Source organism: Fistularia commersonii, chromosome 23 (genome assembly GCF_037954325.1).
Source record: "Fistularia commersonii isolate RoL2024-O1a breed Wild chromosome 23, RoL_Fcom_v1.0, whole genome shotgun sequence".
Classification (NCBI taxonomy): Eukaryota; Metazoa; Chordata; class Actinopteri; order Syngnathiformes; family Fistulariidae; genus Fistularia; species Fistularia commersonii.
The window spans coordinates 7,036,185-7,056,880 of NC_141306.1; the positions used below are offsets into that span (position 1 = coordinate 7,036,185).

Consider the following 20,696-nt stretch of genomic DNA (forward strand, 5'->3'; position numbering starts at 1 on the left):
CACGGAGCCACGGCGTCCCTCCTGCCCGGTAAGGTGGATTCCGATACGCTCTATGTTTCATTTTATTATACATCAGGTTATTTCATTAATTTATCTACCAAAGTCCGGGACAAACAGTTTTTAACAAAACCAGTACGTGTCGTATAAAAAATGATCAAACTATTATGATAATAAAACAATAAAACTAAAATCGCTCCTGTAACCGTTGTTTTTTTTTCAAAATTCATTCTTTCGTTGGGTCAGTGTAGCTCATGGTGGTATGCATGTTCCGGGGCCAGGACTGGTTCTGCTCTTAAAAAACTCACATCATTGTAATGTTGATAAAATACTAACATAGTGGCTAAAGTCGGGTTCGCAATCAGAATCGAGGACGAATGTTCACGACAGTGTTTTGATTAGAGGGTAAATATTCGTCTCGACATGCAGCCGAACAGGTGAGTGCATGAAACAGTTCTAACATGGACCACCTACACAAGCAATTGAACTTATTAGCATGAAGCTATAGATTAACAAAGTTGTAACTGTTACAGCAGCAAAAGGTTCCTTCGACCAGTATCCCCACAACACGTTACAGCTATAAAATAGTGGGAATATGTAAAAATCTCGTTACTCGTAATCCAACTTTTGCAGTATTTATTTAAGCAGCTGTCAGCCTTAGCGCTTACTCGAACCCAATGTGAGTTAAGCCTGACTAGACGCGCCATCTGGCGGTCGCTGCATGTTTTGCATGGTGTGGTGCTGCAGGATCGCCTCTACAGCGCAACCTAGCCGATTTTATATCCAAAAATAACGACACAACGAAGTATAAAGTATCCAACATACTGTTTACTGTCAAAGTACACTTAGTTTTCAAAGTTATATCTAAATGCTACTGACTCACCATACTATTAGATTTAGTGAAGTATAATTTAAGCTAATACTTCTTTGTTATAAACATTTATTTCACTGAAATAGTACTTTTAGCAGGAGTGTTTTATTATCAGCTGACTATTATCCAGATCATGGTATTTGCTGAAAAGTCTCATTTTGGCAACTGGACTAGTTTGATGCTCCCAGACGTTCATCCAAGAGGCTTTGTCGGTTCTGCCTGAGAAGATGGATTTTCAGGTATTTAACCCACAAAAAGGGAGTTACCGAGAAGCACGTGACTGCTGGACTCTCCTGGGTACTCAAGGTGAGAGGGGTTGTTAACAGCCTGACAACCTCCCTGCCGTCATGTGACTCCAAAGCCACCGGGTTGCCCATCTGCTATGGGAACGATCTAGGAAAAGCGGTGCCGAAGGTCACCCTCTCTACTGAGAAACGCCCTTTCTAGTTCAAGCCGGTAGATTTTTTTTTTTTTTTTTTTTTTTACGATGCTCTCAAGACATTGAAAGAGCGTCCCCTGTCCTGCGGATGTAGGTGGACCGACGCCTGATGGCGAGCTGCTTCTCCTGTGATGCTGTTCCTCCAAAGTGTAGGTGGTTCTGCTCCTCAGGACAACAGGTGCTCCAAATCACATTTTCACACTCTAGCGCGGTGGTTCTCTCCTTGGCGTTCTGAAGCTCTCACTTCAGTTGGAGCTGTACAGGCTGAGTTTTCGTGGCGCAAAGATGTTTTTTTCCCCCGTTGCCTGCGCCACTGTATTCCATTCTTCCACATCTCCCCCTTCACTTTCTATCAGCTAGTCTCTGCAGGAGGGCTATGACTGTATCCTGCTTGGACGACAGCAGCTCCAGGGCCGTGGCTATCCTGACGAGGGATTCCGCCATGCGCACCTCCCTCCGCTCGCGTCTCTTCTCTCTGGCACTGAGCCTGTGGCGGGACGCTCGGTCCAGGTGTGACTGCGTCTCTTGTCGCTTCAAAATCTCTTGGATCAGCGTGGCGCTGCTCTGTTCTTCATTTCCTTTCTGACCCTGAGCCTCTGTTCCTGAAGCGGCGGGCGTGGACATTGAGGTGAAAATCGAAGACGGAAGACAGGATGAGGAGGAGGGGAAGGAGGAGGAGGGAAGGCTGAGGGGGTTAGGATTCCCGCTTAGGCGGAACGGTATGACACCCGATGAAAAGGCTGGAGTTTTGCGGTTCAGGAAGAGAGAGGTGTTCAGATCCGTGCTGCTGGTGGAGCCTAGAGAAGGAGACGCTGCTTCTGTAAAACATGGCGAGGAGATAAAGGTCGGAGATGGAACGATGGTGGCGGGATGCATACTGGTTGGAACAAGGTCACTGTTGAGGACAATCAGGGGCTTCAGCTCTGGAGAATTTGTCGGGCTGACGCTCCCCGTAGGTATCGAGGACATGGCAGAGGTGCCGCTGATGATGAGGCCGCTGGCAGAAACCTGCCCCGCCGGTTCAAACTCAGCAGCCACCCCAAAGTCGCCATTGGGGCGGATAACCGTGGTTGGCTGAGGAGGCTGTACTTTGACGGGGATCTTTGCCAGGGGCTGAGAGGAACCGGCGCCGCTGCTTTTGGTTCGCTTGTTGCTGCTGATCTGAGAACCAACGGTGTCGCAGAGAGTGGCATCCATTAGCTGGAGAAGAGGCGAGAAGAGACGAGGGTTCACAATCAAATTAAGCAACATGGACTTGAGTCTTGCGGACTTTTCTTTAATTACATGCTTCCGTCTTGACCATTTAAAGCACAAGTCTAAATTAATATAACCTGAAATGACTAAAACAGGGAGGTCTACCCTCACATTTTTTGAATCCTCACTTCTCCTTCACTTGTTTAAATTGTAACAAGTATCTGCTATGTTTTGTGTGTTCGTTCAGATGTGGAGATTTGCATGACAGGCAGACAGAAACACTCACGTCAAAGAATTCCCAGGACGTCTTGGCGTGACCCGTCTCCCGGCTGCGGTCTTTGACCCGCTTGTACGTGACAATGAGGTTGTTCCACTTGCGACGGATCTTCTCCACGGGAAGCACGTGGCCCTTTGAGGCCATCTCCTCCTGGACACTCTGGAAGAGCTGGGAGCGCTCACGGGTCTCGTACAAGCCCCAGCGGCGCCCCACCGCCTCGATCAGACACAGGACGGCTTTGGAGGAGAAATCCGTGCCGGACGGGAGCATCTTCTCCGAAGAGGCGGGCGCCATCACTGAAGCTGAAAAAAGACAGGGTGAGTTGACGGATGATTAGCTTCTATTAGTATCGATGGATACTCGGATTGATTTCTTTGTGGGTTCACAACTTCACTCAAACTGAACAGCAACAAATCTGAAGGTCCCCTGGTGTGAACGGCCTCCACCATTTACACATCTCATATGGAACTCCTCCACCCTCCCTTCCACACAGTTAAAGAGTCTGGGTGTCATCCTTGATAGAACATTGTCTTTCCAGTCCCATATTAAGAATAATAATGTCACCCGGTTCGCCAATTTCCATTTATGCAATATCAATAGACTCCGTCCCTTCCTTATTCCACACGCTGCATCCATAGCCTTCTTGTCAATAGCCTAGTCATCTCCCATTCTTTTCAGTCTTCCCAAAAAATCTCTCCACAGACTCCTGCTCCTTCCGACAGAGAACACATGACCCCTGTCTTTCAGCAGCTCCTCTGGTCACCCATAAAATCCAGGATAAATGTCCAAATATGGCTCCTCACCTATAAAAGCATCCACAACACTGGCCCAGCTATCAGCTATCAGACCTGCTTCATACTGCCACTCCCTCCTGCTCTCTAAGATTTTCAACTGTGACCTTGTGGTTCTCTCCGGCCGTCTTATTATTATAGGGCTTTCAGAAATGCTGACTCTCTCCCCCAAGTTTAAGTCAAAACTCATAAGCAGTCTCTCGTTGCTGTAAATCTTTTATCCTTTTCAAGTTTTGACAAGTTGACCTCGGCTGTAGAAAGGCACCCACAAATAAAATGCATTATTATTATTGTAAATATGAGGCCCAGCTTTAAAACAGGATCCATGGAAGACCACGACACCTAACAAATGGGTGTTTGATGTCTACATAGAATAAAACAATTATAAAATCATGTGAATAAACGATGTCGATTCAGAGGAAACCATCAGGTCCATCACACGCGCCCAATTTTTTGCAATGAATAGCATTGAATCGTGTAAAAGCTGACGAGGACGGTATGACAGGGTGAGGACAATAAGTCTGGAAAAATGGCCCGGTCAAAGCGTCCGCGCTGTGACATTCCATAGGAATAGCTTCGGTCAAGTAGTCCGACGTTAATGTGCATTTCTGTTTTATATCACAACCACATCACTGGTGATAACCTCCACCACCACGTCTACAGCATCAGAACTCTAAACCAGATTTAAGGGCAAAAAGTCATTCACTTTTAATCATCTGAGTCTCTGCGTTCAGTGAGAAGGAGGATAAAAAAATAATCTCGTCTCCACTCTGACAGTGACCTTTTCGCTCCGACTCTTTACCTGGAGCGATTTTCAAGAAGGTCTTTCCGTCCCCCGAAGCAGTGAAGAACTGGTCCGTGGAAACGGGATCTAATGAGGAAGAAGAGCACAATTCCTGTTTGTCACACAAACAGCTGGTATCTGAAAAACACCAGGCTTGGATTAGCGACCCCTGAGATCAAGGGGTCATCAGACCGATGCGCAGCTGTCAAATAATGAATACGGAATTATTTCCTGTTTCGTAATCTATTTATTGCCCTTACTTGGAAAAATAAGATGTTCTATATATTTCAATGATTTGCCTGTGGGTCTCTTTAATTTAATTCCAATTTTAATCTCTGGAAGTGTCTTTATTTATTTTATTTGGCTAATATCCTTTCACCAAACAGCAGTACTCATTTCTCACAGATTTCTAGATTTAAGCCGATTTATAGTTTTTCTAACAAGATCCTGCTAATTGACAAATAAACATGTCTTGTAAATAATATTTAAAACAAAACTTTCTTCTCAAATCTAGATACATGTGATTTGAATTGGATTTCTTTCAGATTTGGTGTCATTTGTCGTGATAGTGATTTCTACTTGATACTATGGCGATTTTCCTTTCGGATTCTCCAAGGAATAAAAAATATTCTCTCTATATGTTGGAGGCCCGGCGCGTCTGCTGTCGCCAGCTGTCCGTCTGTCTGCCTGTCGTGATCTCCCAAATAATCGAAGCGTTGACGGTGCACGCCGCCGCCGCCGCTGCCGTCGTGCGTGTGAAGCCCGGCCCGTCACTCACACAGCAGCACGGGGGGCGTCGCGGTGACAGCCTGCAGCTCCGTCTCCGCCAGCACCTCCGCGGACTGCTCCACCCCGCCTCCTCCTCGTCCTCCGCATGCGGTATCTCCGCAGGGCGCAGGCGGATCCCGGCTGCCCGAAACGGGCGCAGATGTGTGCTCGTCCGCCGCTTCCGTTTTCACGCGCATCGCCGCGACGTCGCAGCCGCCGTCGTCCGGTAGCTGTTCCTCCATGGCCGCCCGTCGCGGGGACACAAAGCCATACGGGGGGGAAGGGAGAAGGCGCGGCTGCGCAGGCGCCGGATTCCTAGAAAGTTTGGGACGGCGGATCCGGCCCGCGGTTCGAGTTCAGCACCGGGACTTTTCCCGTCATCCCGGGACGCGCGTCGCCACGCACGCGGATGCCTCGTCCCGCACACACACGCACACACACGCGCGCCCGCGACAGTTCCCTGCGCCCGCGTGGGGGAAATGGCTGTCCGCGAGTCCGCGGATGCGCAGATCGGCTGCGCAGCTTCCTGCGCGTTTGCTGCGGATGACGTCAGCGGGCTTTGGGCGCCGAGGCGTCCGGATTCCGCTTCCAATTTCCCGCCTCTGTGCGGGAGAGCAGGAGGAGAACGCACGACCCCCGCAGCTCAGCGCTCTGCGGAGACCGACCCGACCTGAAAGCAATCGTGTAAACCTTTGGCTTCGCACTGAAAATCATACACACGTAGACGGAGCACAAATACGGCTACATAAATACATGCATATGTGTGTTTTCATGCAGAAGATGAACAATCTTCGTTTGTTTATTCCAGCGGTTATTTTCGAAAACGATGTTTATCTCATTTGAATTTACGTTAACGTGTTTAAATTAACATAAACTTTCATTCTGGATTATTGTGAGTCGTCGTGAATCCGATACCGATATAGAATACAATTTTTATTGCCTGGGATTCGATGCTGGTACTAATTCAAATACATCTAGAAGGAGACGTGCTTGTTTGTTGTTGTGAGTCGTGTTGGTTTAATGAATGGCTGCCGGTAGCTGTTTTCTGAGGGGGTAGATTGTATGATATTTATTAACTTTTTCAAAACTAATAAAGATGTTCAATGAGTAGCTGTGTTAAGTTACATCTGAGCATTTTGGATGAAAGAACAATACGTATTTCTTATCCTTTCTGATGCATTATAAATCCCAAGGTACAATTTTGTCTCGTCCAGTGTTACATCATAAGTTATGAAAAGCAGCTTGTATGACATAGGAATGAAGGTGGCATCCGTCATCATACTTAATAGAAAAGCGATTTAAAGCAAAGGTCAGGAACAGTGAACACCTTCTTGTGCTGTACGTTTCAATTTGTACTGATCATCCTTTCAGTGGTCGCGACAGGAGGCGGCGTGGTTTGCGGTGACCTCTCCTCCCACAGGTAGACGGCAGCCCTGCAGACTCGGACTACTTGAGAAAGCCCATCAAAACAACTCGAATATTGAGAATAAAACTCATAGTTGCTCACAAGATGACACATGGACAGTTTTAATTGTTGAAAAACCGCGGTTTCCGTGGACAAGTTTGCGGTTGAGGGTTTTCCGAAGCCGTCTGAGAGAGCTCAGTCCCCCCCCTACGCCTGGGAGTATAATTCTCAGTATATCTGATGTTCTCTATTTTATGGTCCACTCTGAGCGTGTGGTCGTAGTCCTGCGTTAAAAGTTTATTCAAGTTGACAAATCCACCACAATCCAACAATTTCATTCAAAATTTTTATTTCAAAAAGTAACAAATGCAGTTAGGTCATCAACATATAGACATCAATCTTTGTTTTGTTTTTTTTTTATTCTGACTATCAGTTGATGTCTGGGAGATGGAACACGTTCTTTAATTTCCTTGTAAATAAATCTTTCAGGGCGTTGCGCGCATTGAATTCATCATCCGCCTGCAAGAAAAGACGGCAGCTTTTCATTTAATCTTTTACATCTCAAACCTTCCGGTGAACTTACGCGATCGATCCTTTTTCTTACAGGGTCCCGGGAAGAATGGCTGCTGAAAACACACTGGATGTCAGTCACAAACTCCTCCACGGTCAGGTATTCGTCACTCAGGAGTTGCTCTGCTACCTGGTCCAGCCCTATTGGAGTCTCCGCCCCGGTGGCGGCGTCCTCCGACTGCCGGGATCAAGCAGAAGTTGGTCTGTATTTTTAAAATATATCACTGCAAAACCGTTCATTAATCCCAATTTATTCACAATCTCTTCAACATCAACTTGTTTGACAAGTGTCACAAGTTTCATTATCTGTTGTTTCCTGGGGTGAGCTGCCTGTTGTTTACCCTATCAAGACAGTATTTAAAAATGCAGGACTTGTCAGAACAATCCTGCGTGGCACTGCAAGAAGTTCAGCAGATGTGAGCGTAAAGGCGCCAAACCCAGAGATTATAGAGAGATGAAGTAGAATAGCTAATCTCCTTGGTAACACACCAGGGATTTTCAACTATACTGAATAACTTCAGTAGTTATAAAAATGGGATACATTGACTTTCAGAGTCTGCAGGTCCCCTGTAGAGTGTGTGTATCAGGTAGCAATTCCAAATAAATGTGCGACGTATCACATTAGCACATTCTGGAGATTATCGATCTCATACCAGTTGAAATAGCCGGTCCCGTCTTCATTTTTACTTACTTGAAGGCTTTGCTTTGTGACGAGCAATTGTTTTTCATCGGCGCCATAGAGGAAGAGGAGGAGATACTGGCATTTCTATGGAAGGAGTGGGATAAGGAATGGATGTGTGAGAGTTGCACAATCGGTTCTTCATCAAGGTTACCTCGTGAGAGGAGGCTCACCAGCAAGTGGCGGGAAACGTGGTGGGACAAAGGCTCTTTGCTTTCTGGTTCCACGGAGTAACGCCAGAGTTGGGAACGGTCGTAAATGCAGAAGGTGCATATCCACGGTCGCTTGTCCCTGTGCATAAACACAAAGATACTGTTTTTTTTTTCCATTTTGGTGTCCATTCTTATCCTTGAGACTGTTGCTGTTGCTCTCCCTGCTGTCCATTTATTTGTGGATGTCTTTTCCTTTTTCTAATTGTCTCTCTATTTATATTCACATTTATTGATACTAACTGTTACGCTGCTGTGACAAAAGAATTTCCCCTTCTTCTTTTCGGCTTTTCCCTTCAGGGGTCGCCACAGCGAATCAACTTTCTCCATTTAACCCTATTCTCTGTATCCTCCTCTCTCACACCAACTACCTTCATATCCACTTCTCACTACATCCATAAATCTTCTCTTTTGTCTTCCTTAAGAACTCTTGCCTGGCACTCCAATTCCAGCATCCGTCTCCCAATATATTCACTATCCCTCCTCTGTACGTGACCGAACCATCTCAGTCTGGCTTCTCTGACCTTCTCTCCAAAACATCTAACATGTGCTGTTCCTCTGATAGACTCATTCCTGATCCTATCCATCCTGGTCACTCCCAAAGAGAACCTCAACATCTTCATCTCTGCAACCTCTCGTTCTGCCTCCTGTCTTTTGGTCATTGCAACAGTTTCTAGGCCGTATGGAGATCCCCTATGGGGATCAATAAAAGTTATCTTATCTTAACATTGATCCCTGACATCTGCAGGCCCGAAAATACATTTTCATGTGAAATCATTTTTCCCCGCTTCCCTTATTTCCTGTTATGTGCTATTTTTCTAATCAAAATTTCACATTACACAAAATTGCCAGATTTTTTTTTTTTTTTTTAATTTAAATATCAAGTTTGAATTTGCACGTTTAACGTAGACGGAAGTCAAACTCACTCCAAAATGTTGCCCAAAACCCAAGGCAGGTGACACTTAGGGTGGAAAGAGCGAGGGCATTTGTCACACTCCACTAGCTCTCCTTCACATCTGCAGACGGAACACTCGTCGTCATTCTTCTGGTTCTCCTAACAGAACAAACGGAACAGTGGTGTGATTATATTATTCATATTCATCTGTGCTGAAGCCTCCATTTGTGCATACAGGTTTACACTGTCCCTCAGCACAATCCCAGTTAACAGCTAAGTCGCCTCACTGGGGTTGTGTGTGGGCGGAATCCAAGACCTACCGCATCTCTCTCATCTGGACTGCACAGTTCACAGCGGCATGATGCCTTGTGGATACTCAGAATTTTATCCTGAAATTGACCAGAGATGCAGATACTGACACTGCCGAATTAGAAAAAAAACAGAAATAAGGACTAGACCCACACGCCCAGTTAAACCCTGATGTTGACAGTAGTCCAAAAGAAGGACAAACACATTCAAGATATTGAAACTCCCCTCGGTGCACACACACTACCATGTTACCTCTATGAGGACACTCAGAGGTAGGCCCTTCCAAAAGATGTCTTCCCTCCAGGATGCATTGGTCCAGGAGGAGCCCAAGCACGAGAACTCCTCTGGGCTCATCCAGCTGGTCTCAGTGCGGATACTTTTCCCGCAAGACCCTGGAGGTTTAGGCCGGGATAAGTTCCAACCACGGATGGCAAAAAAAAACCAAAAACACATGCACTGAAGTGAAGGCGTAAATAATCCGACGTAAATACAATTTTTTTAAAATGCTGTGATCTGTGGTTACCTGATGCAAATCGTTTGGTGTGTAACTTCCCAGAGAAAGACCCACATGTCACATCATACACCGAATTTCTTCTCTCTTCGGGGTTCTGGTCTGATATCTCGTCTTCCTCTTGATCTGTAACAACTATTGAATCACAGTTTCATTTATAATTCTTGCATTGACAAGTCTTTTTTTTAGTCAGACTCTTGATTTCCACTGTCCATATACCACAACCTGTCTCATCAGAAGAGCTGTTTCTCTCCGGTGATGTGACCTCGTCTCCGCTTTCTCGCTCGTCCTCGTCAGACTCTGCCAAAGAGGAGCAGGTTTCTGGATCGGAGTAACACGCTCTTGGTTAAATCGACTATTAAAGGGTGTGGCATTGACACATGACCAAATCCATGCATTTAAATAGCGTTTTCATCCCGTTTTGGTTGTTGGAGGGGGGCCTCGGTCCCGACCCAGGACGTCAAACTCAACAGGGTCCGATTCGGTCAAACCCCGGTGAATTTTATCTCCAGAAAGAGCCTGTCTAATTATGTTTTAGGAGCAAAGAGGGGGTATGGCCATTCAGATGACAAACCTTGGAGGGAGTCGGAACTCTCAATCGTCCCTCTCCTGACCTGGAAAGAAAAGGAGCGTCTGATGAGAGAAAGCAGGGACGCAAATACCGGCTTAGAACTGTCAATGATCATTTCTAACCTTTTTCACCTTTCTTTTGTAGCAACCCACTTTCAGGTGTCCTTCCTGCGGTGAATACAGTACAAATAAGATTTCCATGACAAACTATTTCATTGGTTGATTTATCCAGCTGCACAGAATGACGTTTTAGCAAACAGACCTTTATGAGATGTATTAGCGGGGTTTCTCTACATCTGATGGTTATTTTCCAGTTCTTGCTTTTCCCTCTTCCTGATAGACTTTCAAATTCAGCGGGAGTAAACCACGTTTTGTCGACCAGAATGCACCTCTCCCCTGAAATGTGACAGATCGGGTTAATACACTAGGTGTTCAACGTGCCGTTGTTTTTAACTGTGACACAAGAGTTGGTGCTTGCGGCACAAATGAGAACAAACCAGTTTCACCAGAGATGAAAAAAAGAAAATGATCATTCCTAAATGGTTCACTGGGCCTGTCTGACCTCTTGCCAGTCTGTCTCTGTTGAGTGTCCCCTCCTGGTCTCCACATTTCACCGGCAGCTGGACCCTATAGATCGGCCAGGTCCAGATGCAGGTCTTTTCTTCCTTCTTGTATAGAGGAGCTGGAAAAAAGAAAATATTACTGACATTTCTCCCTCATCCGGTGACCTTCTGCTCTGAGCGAAGCGGTGAATGTGAACTGCACACACATTGGTTGGGATGTGGCCTGGCTCTGCAGAGGTGACGCTTGTCATATTTGTGAGAATTGCCGTCAGAAATTGACTTACAGAAATGCGGCTTCAGGGTCAATTTCTTCGGAGACGGGGATGAAAGTGACGACGGGCCGGGCACCTCCTCGTCGCACCACGTGCTCGATCTAGTTTTCCTCTTCTTTTTAACCGAATCTGTTTGTTCTGCCTTCTCTATTTCCTTTTTACCCGCGCCTCCCTCCATTACGCTCTCTAGCAGCTTCGTTTCAGAGCTGAAGGATCCTTCGGTTGAAATATAAAAAAGACGGGTTAGAACAGTCTGGCTGTATTTGAGAAACAAGTGTAAGAGCTTTTCGGTGGCGATCGTCGGGAGCTGTAAGTCTGATTGCAAATGCAGAACCGAGACGTTACGGTCAGACAAACGAGGCAGACGGTAAACTCTCAGTCTCGGGATGCAGAGACGCAGACCTACCATCCACGAGGCTGTTCCACAGGAGCTGCAGGGTGGGGTACTGGCTCAAGATGGTTACCTTGGAGATGCACTTCCAGAACACCTGGATGGACTGCGGACACTCAGTCTCAAACCTGTCCAGGATTTCATAGAGGCATTTCTTCTTGTGTTCTTTGCTCCTCATTTGACACAGTTTCTGAAAGCGACACCAGCGGAAGGCATCATTAGGGCCGCTCGGTCAGTCAGTCAGAAAAAAATAGGATGAAAAACAAGCGAAAATGCCACGGACACAGAGCTGTTCTCTAGTTTGGACAGAAAGACGTGTTGATGTTGACAAGTCCCGATCGTGAGACATCAAGATTCAAAGCGTTTACCGTCACATGTACAGTGTAGATAACAGGTTTCCAGTGAAATTCCTCCTTTGCTGTCCGAAGCGCATTGGCATATGTGCTGGTAGAAGAGTGTAAACACTACTATTACAATGAATGTGAACGTTGAGGGGACTTCTTCAACTTGTCGCCGATTAGAACGCAGCAAAGGAAACCCGCTCCGATTCAAGATTCACGATGTTTATCGTCATGTGTCAAGTGTGGAGACATGTTTCCCTGTACAATGAAATTATTACTTTGCTCTCCGCAGTGCATTTAGATATGAGGGGTGGATTTATGTGATTCCCCGACAGACGCTTTCAGGAATGACAGGTTTTTCCAAGTTTGGGATTCTGCTGGTGGAGGGGGCTGTAGGTGCCGCCGCCGTTTCACGGTGACTTTGCCCTCACAGGCCTCATCTTCACCAAGCGCTATTACACAAGGCTGGTGACCTCAGGGCTGGACGGGCCTTCTAGACTTCGCGCCACTTGCTGCAAGAAGCAGGTAGAGGCCTAGAACGCGTACGTTTCAGACGATTTTCACATTTTAAGGCGTATTCTTTCGCATTAGACGAGAAAAGCTGCCGAGAGAGCAGGAGAGGGAGGCACAACTTAAAGAGCTGTTTGTTTGTTCGGTTTATTTATTCATGTTCAAGCAAAAGCCTTGGCAGCCTCCCCGCTGTGCTGTCTGATTATCAGTGTGCAAAGAGACCATCAAACTCTCATGCAGCTTCCAAACGGCAGGTCAGCTGACTAGTTCTTCTGGGCCTTCATTTCCGGAGAGATACTTTTCTGCCGGGGGTTTTCAAATTCAATATTTGTGACGCAGAAAACGTGAAGCCCCGCAGTCGGCGCTCACAGGCAACAGGGACAGCAGACAGAGGAGGGGGATCTCCTAAATTTACAAAGGTTGACGCCCACCCACCTTGTAATTGTCGTCCGGAATCAGATTATAATCCATGAGTTGACGGAGGAACGTTTCCGGGTTCTCTAGGCACGACATTTGTGTTTTACTGCAGTGAAAGAAGTGTAGGAGATCCTTTTCTTCCAGGGATTTAAGGGGATCCATTCTGGCGGGCCGTCGACCGTGAACACAAACGTGAACACACAAATCCGCAAATTTGATACGTAGGACGTGAGAGGTGCGTCCCCTGTGACGTTTCGAAAGTGAAACTAACTCCGGTCAGTTCCCACTGCGGCCGCTAGGGGGCAGCATCGCACCCCTTTTTAAGGACTGTCTTCCCTGTCATTAGCTAAAGGCAACTAATTTCTATAAATATTTGCTGAGTGTAAATTATTTTTTACTATTATTATTTCTATTGTTTATTATTATTATTATTATTAATTTTTAAGTATTTTGTAAATGTACTGTAGCGAGTCACGAATGTTGGGGTTTATGTTGATGCTGGTTTTCTGTGATTTTGGGGTTGCTGGGAATTTTGTTGGTGTAGTTTGGGGTGTAAGGAATTCTGTTTTGTTTTGTTTTTTTTACATGGAATTGGGGCGGGAACAGTTAGTTGTGTTGCAGGCTTAAGTGGTGTAGCTGTGCTCAACAACAGCTATTGCTTATTAAATGGACGTTTTACCCTCTCGCGGGTGTTTCCCTGACTAAAACGCTACAGTACATATAGTTTATACTGGGATTTGATCTAAAAATACACTTTATTAGTGAACACTTCTCCCTCATGGCAAGTAGGTTACTTGTCCCACCGAAAATCCGATTCCCACTCGGGCCTTTCTGTCTGGAGTCTCCGTGTTTTCACCGCGTCTGCTTGGATATTCCGTCAGTGTCTCCGGTTTCCTCCCACAGTCCAATGACATGCAAGAAGTTCGTTGGAGACCCGAAATCGCCCGTCTTCCACAACCGATGTTTGTCAAAGAGGAAAAAATTGCAATTGTTCATTTAAGAGTCTCATTTGATCTAGATCAGGGGTGTCAAAGTCATTTTGCTCAGGGGCCACATGGAGGAAAACCTATTCTCAAGTGGGTCAGACGGGTAAAATGATGACATATTTACTACTGTTAATGTACCTATTGTTCAATTCACCCCTGAAACCTTGTATCTTTTAGTTTTGCGAGCTTCATCTTGATGCAGTTGTTCAGAATTAGATACAGTCAAGTGAGGGACTCAGAATTATGTTTTATTTTTTTCATTCCTTTGCGTCCTGATGATCCTGTATGTCGTCATAGATGACATCACCGTGGTGCTCCTGGCAGGTCTGCACCGCCTGCAGGACGGTTGCCAGGCGCCGGTCCAAAGCGGAGAGGTGCGCCTCGGAGAGGAGCGGTTCCACAGCGGCGAGGGGATCCTGGGCCAGAGACTCCCGCATCAGGTCACTAAGACGGAATTCCGGAAGGGACAAGAGAAGCAATCGGAGGAAAGTGGAGCGCCGAATCCTGCAAGTGTAAGTGGAGGAGCCAACATGACTTGAAGTTTGAGCATTGTTTAAGATTTCCAGATTATTTGACAACAACCGTATTTTATAAGCACAACGTTTTCATGGTGACAAAACCCAGTGTTACCTGCAGCACTGCTGTAAGGGAGCCAGAATGGATGGCTCATCTCGAGAGTGACGACCAAACCTGAAAATGTTTTCAATGAAATCTAAATCACACCCGAGTGAGTGCAGGAATGGCTATGGCTCGGCTCCCGTGCCGCTGTTTGACCCGCAATGATTGGGAAAGATATCGATTCGACTCACGCCCGTCCATTGTCCAGGTGCAGCAGGAAAGTGTCATTGCCAAACTTCTCAAATGTCTCATAGTGGTGTCTGTCCATGTTGTCTTTGAAAGAAAACATATTATCATAGAAATAGAGAGAACAGCCTTAGCCGGTTACCGTCCCAATACATTCTTCCATAAAGTGTTCCCTGAAAATACACATCATCTATCCGTCATCTGCTTCATCCGTCTTAGCGCGGGGCTAATAAACACGGCTAATAAACTTGAATGGGGTAAAACTTGGAGACTGACTCATGAGAAAGTCCAGCACGGCCATGTCGATGAGATCCACCAGCCTGCTGCCGTGGTCGTAGGGAGGCGTCTGTTTGACCTCGTCGCAGTAGTTTGGCTCCTTCTCCCACCTAGAGGACAGCGGGTTGATGCACAAGCAGTGGCAAGAGTAGAGCATCATACTGTATACAGATACTGTTTATATTTACATATGTTCTCAGTGGATTAGTTTGGCAATGAAAGCATTGTGAGTGTGCTGACTGCTAACTTTTATAGGTCTCTCTAACTTATGTGATTTGCTATGCTAATGCACAATCTGTTTCTACACATCTTATTATCTTTTTTTTGTTTGTAAGAACAAGAAGTAAGTATTCATGATAAATATGATGATTCCCATAAAAAAACCCAAGTGTCTGAATAATCCAGTATGATCCACATTACTAAAACATACGGTTGTAAAACTGCGCGGTGACAGAATAGTTCACAATATTTCAAAAAAGAAGGGTAGAAATGTTTTTCATCTCTACTCAATTAATCTTTTGTTGGACATCAATTATTTATTTTGTGTTTTGCACTGGAATTTGATGCACATAATAAGAGGGTGAAATAGTAAGAACACATTAATGGATTTGGAAGTTTGAAATACTTAGAATGAATATATGCGACCTAAATTTCATCTCCAGACACCCTGAACTTGAGTCATGAACAGTGTTTCAGAGCCCTCGAGCTGTTGTCAAGAAACTGGCGATATGTAAATTTAGATAGTTGCGAACCGCAGAGGTACATTGTAAGGTCTCACTTTGCCAGCTTGGTGCGGCTGTAGGACCGTTTCCATGGTGACCTCCACGACCTGCGGGGAGCGAGGTCCAGGTCGGGTAACATGGCCGCCAAGGACACCTCCAGTGTGTGTGGGCGACCGCACAACGGGTGCTCCGTGGAGCAGTAGTACTCGCACTGGCCGTAGAAGCAAATATTCCCCGCTAGAGAGAGACGGAGAGGTAGCCGGGGGTTTGCAACCGAACACGCAGACGCTCCGCGACTCCAGTGACAGTTTGTTTCGTAAACGGAACCAGGATACCGGGGGAGGTGAAGAAGGTCCGAGAGAGACCGCGATCGGTGGTGACCTCCCGGATCTCCCTGCTGACGTTGATGAGTCGACCCACAGCCGGAGGGACCCTGTTGAAGCCCAACAGCCTGTGAGACAGAAGGAGAAGGGGGAGAGAAACACTGAATAACTGCCAACAATGAGATCAGCAACTATTTTTATCATATGCATCAGGATTCTTTTTTTTTTTTTATTTCTATTATTTGCAGTTTTATTCTGTTTTTTACTTTTTATCCTTTATTTTTTCCCCTCTTTTTTGTTTGTTTTTAGAACCTAGCCTATTGAAATCATTTAAAAAGTCACCCTTTAACTTTCCGTTTTTTCCAGCCCCTCACATTAACACATTAAAGTAACCGCTCCTCAGGCAAACAACACTCAAGTCTGCTAATGAATGGCGTTTAGCCTTACGTATTGGGCATTGGGGCGCTGGATAAAAGGATATCAATGAAAATATACATCTCCGCAACTGCTACGAGATGCGGAGTAGCTTTTCCGAATCCTTTTAAACTCAGACCATTGGCTTGACGTTGCAGGCCGGGCTCTCCGTCTACCGGAGCGACAGCCGTCTGCTTAAAAGCTTCAAAAACATCCGTACCTGTCCAGGTGAAAGGCAGAAATCTCCGCATTATGTCTCTCAAAGTCTGAGAAGTAGAAGAGGTTTACGTCCGTCTCTTCATGGCGGGATTGTCTATGCAGGCAGGTCGAACACACACACACACACACACTCATAGTGTAATGTTGATACAGATGAAGCGGAGTGTTTATCAGACGACTCTTACTTCATGGGCTTGAGCAGAGCCTGTCCGTAGTTTGGAAAGGTCATGAGCAGCTTGAGCTGGGTTCCTCCCTTTTTCTGTACTGGAAGATTAATATAAACAATGAATGTAAAATTGTTTTAAAAAGGAAAAAGAAAACATTATTGAATTCAATGGAAATTTGATGAAGAAGTGCGATTTAGTGGAGCTTCACAGTGTAATTTTTGTACCTATTACCCGAAAGCACTTCTCTGATGCAAACATTAGTTCCCTCCAGCTCATCTATGATATAGTTATTTTTGTCAGGGATACACATATTATAGGTCTTTGTGCCAAAATATGATGTTCCAGTCAACATTTCAATAACAACCTGTCATCTTTTTTGTTTTCTTTTAGTTATTCTGTGATTACAATCTATGAAACAGAGAAATCTGTAAAACTGACAAGACAACTGGCTGTTGTGGGTCACACAGCTCTGTGTGTGTGTGTGTGTGTGTGTGTGTGTGTGTGTGTGTGTGTGTGTGTGTGTGTGTGTGTGTGTGTGTGTGGTAGAAAAATGGATTTTTAGTGTAATCTCCTTTTCTTTCACGTCAATTGTTAAATGTCAGACGCTGTTGTTTGTTCAGGTTCACTTAACAATCAGCATAAGTGCCGACTTTCGCAAACCAAGGAAGCATTTTTCATCCACTGTCACCGGCAAGCCATAGCTAAAAAGGAAATATATTGGAATAAAACATTTTTTTTTACATACATATACACAAAAGAACAACCGTAACACACCCCGAAACAATGGCCACATAATGGCGTATTGAATAAACAAAGAAACAATAAACCTAGAGGCCTGGGGATATACATAATATTCAACAAAGTTCTCATCTTCTATTCCAAAATGCAGCAATCACGGCTTCCCCGAGGGTCCTTCTTGAGTGGGTCTATAGAATATCTGTACGATTTTCAGCCGAGCGGAGGGCGTATCTTCTGCTGTTCCGGTCAATCTGTTGTGTCGTGATGTTGCAGAGGAGGAGAAACACGCCGAGACTGATGACAGACCTCGAGATGTATTTGAATTCGATCTGTTTTGTTTTTTTCAAATGGAAGGCCGGGCGTGACATCACAACATTCTGCCGGCCTGCAGGGTATGTGCTCTGAATAAGAATTGAGGGGTCACGTCAAAGAGAACGGACAAGAATCAATCAGCGTGTCGCCAAGATTAGGTCTTTATCTGCACTATATAACATACACTGTGTGTGTGTGTGTGTGTGTGTGTGTGTGTGTGTGTGTGTGTGTGTGTTGTTGTTGCCCCACAAAGTCATTGAGGGATTGTATTTATAATTGCCAACAAAAGAGGATGCAGATTAGATCAGTCAACTGGATTTTTTAATGGCACTGTGTGGAAATATAATCTGTCTCTCTTTTGTATTTTAGGAGAGATTTGAATAAAAAAAAAAGCAACAGTAAAATCCTCATAAAAATTGAATACATGAAAACGCCTGCAGTTATCGTGTGCATAATAGATAGAGGTTCCCAGTGCGGGTGTACAATACTGCAAATGAATCCAGCTCTGTTCTCCCTCATTATCCCTCATGCTCTACCACTCCAGCGTTGCAAGGGACCACGGACTTTTACCAGAAGAGGTGGACAAGGTGAAGACATGGCAGAGAAAAATTGGAGGAGCACTCAGAGGTGAGTTGTTCAGTTTGAGAAGAAAGAAAACAGATCGCAGATTGACATGGGTGGGGGTTTCAAAAAGTGTATTAACACAAAAATGGAGTTTGCATGTTATCCCCATGTCTGTGTGCGTTTCCTCCGGATTCCTCTCACAGTCCAGAATCACGTAGCACGTTAATTGGGGAAAAATTGCCCTGAACGTATATGTGGCCCTGTGACTGACCTGGGATACTCCAGCATCCCCTGCAACCCTGAGTGCAGGATAAGATGTATGGATGCATAAATATCTAGCGTCACATAGCTTTTCACTTTTTTGGTTGGTGGATGGTTGTCAGAGCCGGTGATGTGCAAACATCATTTACGTCCCACACTGGTTTCCTCCCAATTATCCAGACTGTCCACTCTGATGTCTCCTGTCACTTTTCAAATGTGTGTGTTATTTTCTCCAAAAATCCAAACTTTTCTCTGTGAAATGTGGATTTCGCCTCAGTTTTGGGAGTGTGTTCCTGTCACTAGCCCCCCCCCCCCTCCGCTGAGCTGCCACCTGGTGAGGGATCGCAGTTAAAGCAGCGAAACAAATTATCATAATTAGATCAAACCCGGCACCGCTGGGACCGTCCCGGCCAGGTCAGCGGCTACGCTGGGTTTCTAAATCTGTTTTGGTATAATGAGTAAGACCGTAGTGGAGTCTGCATGTTTTGTTTTTTTTTACCCAGAAAAACAATGTATCTGAAATTGTGCCCTTAAAAAATCAGGGCTTAAGAGCAACAGCTAGTGTCATCCATAGAATAATTTCATGTTAAATGTGTCTTTCCCTGGAATTTTCACTCTCTTAAGAACGGTATGTTTCAATGTGTTGTCACTCACTGGCGCCGAGGATGCGTTGAGTCGCCAGATAATGAGTCAGCTCGGCCAGCCTGGGGTCGCTCCTGTCGTAAAGCTGCCAGCGAGAGATGCCCAGGTGGAAGCGGAGCCAGGGCGGGTGCGTCGTGGTGTCGGTGGTCCACCGTGCTTTATCGTAGCCTCCCTCCTGACTGCCGCTCCGCCTGCAGGAGAGACGGCATGAAGGGACAGAACGATCTTTTTAAAAATCAAAAATGTCAAAAGAGCACTGAGTGTCCAGACAGGGGAATGTTAATTTCACTTGAAAGTTAAAAAATGTAAGTTTCTGCCATGATGACGTATAGCTTCAAATCATAATTGGAATTAATTTACCAACAGATTTATTGTTTATGTTTGTTTCGTTAAAAAAGTTTGTTCATGTGGTAGATTACAAACTATAAATTATATTTAATCAAGCAAGCCCCATGGGTGAAGGACCGGGCCACCAGGCGCTCGCCACGGAGCCCGGCCCCCGGGCCTCGCTCCGGGAGGGCCCCGGTGAACCGCGTCCAGGTAAGGGAAAACTTGGTCCAACGGTTATATTCTTCACGATGGTCGTCTGGTTGCCTCGGGTGACCCTTCCAGGGGCGTAAAGCCCCCGAGGACACGGCTCCCAGGATCACTGAGACGTGCAAACCCCTCCACCACGGTAAGGTGGCAGCTCACAGAGGGGTTCATCAACTATAAGTCACTTGATATATATATATATATTTTTCCATTTCAAATACACAGCCACTGAGGATGTGCCCTAGATCACCTTCTGGGTCCAAATACAAAATGACCTAATTTTATGTTTAAATGATGACAAGAATCTTTGCTGCCCTGGATGAGTGTTCCCAGGGCAGCAGGCTCCCCGCCGAGTCCAGGCACAGCGAATACCTGCTTCGTGTTCCGTCCCCGTCCCGCCACTCACCACAGACTGTCATCCTCCTCCTCGTTCTCCTCCTCATCCTCGTCGTCTTCCTCACTCGCCGCTTCTTTTTGTTCTTTCTCCGTCTTCAGCCTCAGCAGCCAGTCGTCTTCTCGCGCCTCAGGTAGCGCCAGGTTGTAGAGCGAGTGTCTGAAAAGGGCCTCCAGCCTGGAAGGAGGTCCGGTTCCGTGCACGGCCTCCGCCCCGTCCTCCCCGTCAGCTGCAGCCAAGGGGTTCGCCTCTCCACGCTGCAGTCCGGTGGCCGTCGCTCCCGGTTTATCCGCATGTTGGAGGCCTGCCGGCAGTTTGCGCGAAGGCGAGGTAGTCAAGACGGAGGAGGAGGAGGAGGAGGAGGAGGCTGACTCTCGGGTGTCTCTTCTGGAATTAAATATGAAGGATGAAGAAGTGGGGAAGACGCAGGCTGTCTGGAGGACGGCGAGACACAAGAAGGCCAGAATGAGGTGGAGAGCGAGCGAAAGAGCCGCCAGACCAAGATAGATGGAGCGAGTGGACGGACGCAGTTTCTGCCTCATGCTGGAAGACACAGGCGAGGAAGAGGAATTCATCA

The 20,696-nt window shown here is 46.0% G+C and overlaps 3 protein-coding genes across 7 annotated transcripts; all 3 read right to left on the minus strand.

Annotated features, from left to right (window-relative positions):
* Positions 1–808: 808 nt before the first annotated feature.
* Positions 809–5,601, minus strand: LOC147220847 (uncharacterized). Its single transcript, XM_086170372.1, has 4 exons — positions 5,132–5,601; positions 4,372–4,440; positions 2,788–3,080; positions 809–2,507 (listed from the first exon to the last, which is right to left on the minus strand). The coding sequence occupies exons 1-4, from the start codon at positions 5,361–5,363 to the stop codon at positions 1,650–1,652; spliced, it is 1,452 nt and encodes a 483-aa protein (XP_086026498.1). The 5' UTR covers positions 5,364–5,601; the 3' UTR covers positions 809–1,649.
* A 1,257-nt stretch (positions 5,602–6,858) lies between these two features.
* Positions 6,859–12,982, minus strand: sp100.1 (SP110 nuclear body protein, tandem duplicate 1). 5 transcript variants are annotated; one of them, XM_086170606.1, is made up of 16 exons: positions 12,782–12,982; positions 11,511–11,685; positions 11,117–11,320; positions 10,832–10,951; positions 10,532–10,665; positions 10,402–10,437; positions 10,274–10,313; positions 9,925–9,999; positions 9,712–9,834; positions 9,441–9,580; positions 9,200–9,268; positions 8,911–9,038; positions 7,949–8,066; positions 7,788–7,862; positions 7,131–7,274; positions 6,859–7,045 (listed from the first exon to the last, which is right to left on the minus strand). In XM_086170606.1, the coding sequence occupies exons 1-16, from the start codon at positions 12,923–12,925 to the stop codon at positions 6,956–6,958; spliced, it is 1,815 nt and encodes a 604-aa protein (XP_086026732.1). In that variant the 5' UTR covers positions 12,926–12,982; the 3' UTR covers positions 6,859–6,955. The 5 variants fall into 5 exon arrangements, with proteins under 5 accessions (XP_086026732.1, XP_086026730.1, XP_086026731.1 ...); XM_086170604.1 differs by having other exon boundaries at positions 9,925–10,020; XM_086170605.1 differs by having other exon boundaries at positions 10,393–10,437.
* Positions 12,983–13,987: 1,005 nt separating this feature from the next.
* Positions 13,988–20,664, minus strand: LOC147220849 (extracellular serine/threonine protein kinase FAM20C-like). The gene is made up of 10 exons (XM_086170112.1): positions 20,132–20,664; positions 19,204–19,382; positions 16,693–16,771; positions 16,509–16,601; positions 15,887–16,002; positions 15,608–15,788; positions 14,830–14,939; positions 14,559–14,640; positions 14,380–14,439; positions 13,988–14,253 (listed from the first exon to the last, which is right to left on the minus strand). The coding sequence occupies exons 1-10, from the start codon at positions 20,659–20,661 to the stop codon at positions 14,007–14,009; spliced, it is 1,677 nt and encodes a 558-aa protein (XP_086026238.1). The 5' UTR covers positions 20,662–20,664; the 3' UTR covers positions 13,988–14,006.
* Positions 20,665–20,696: the final 32 nt, after the last annotated feature.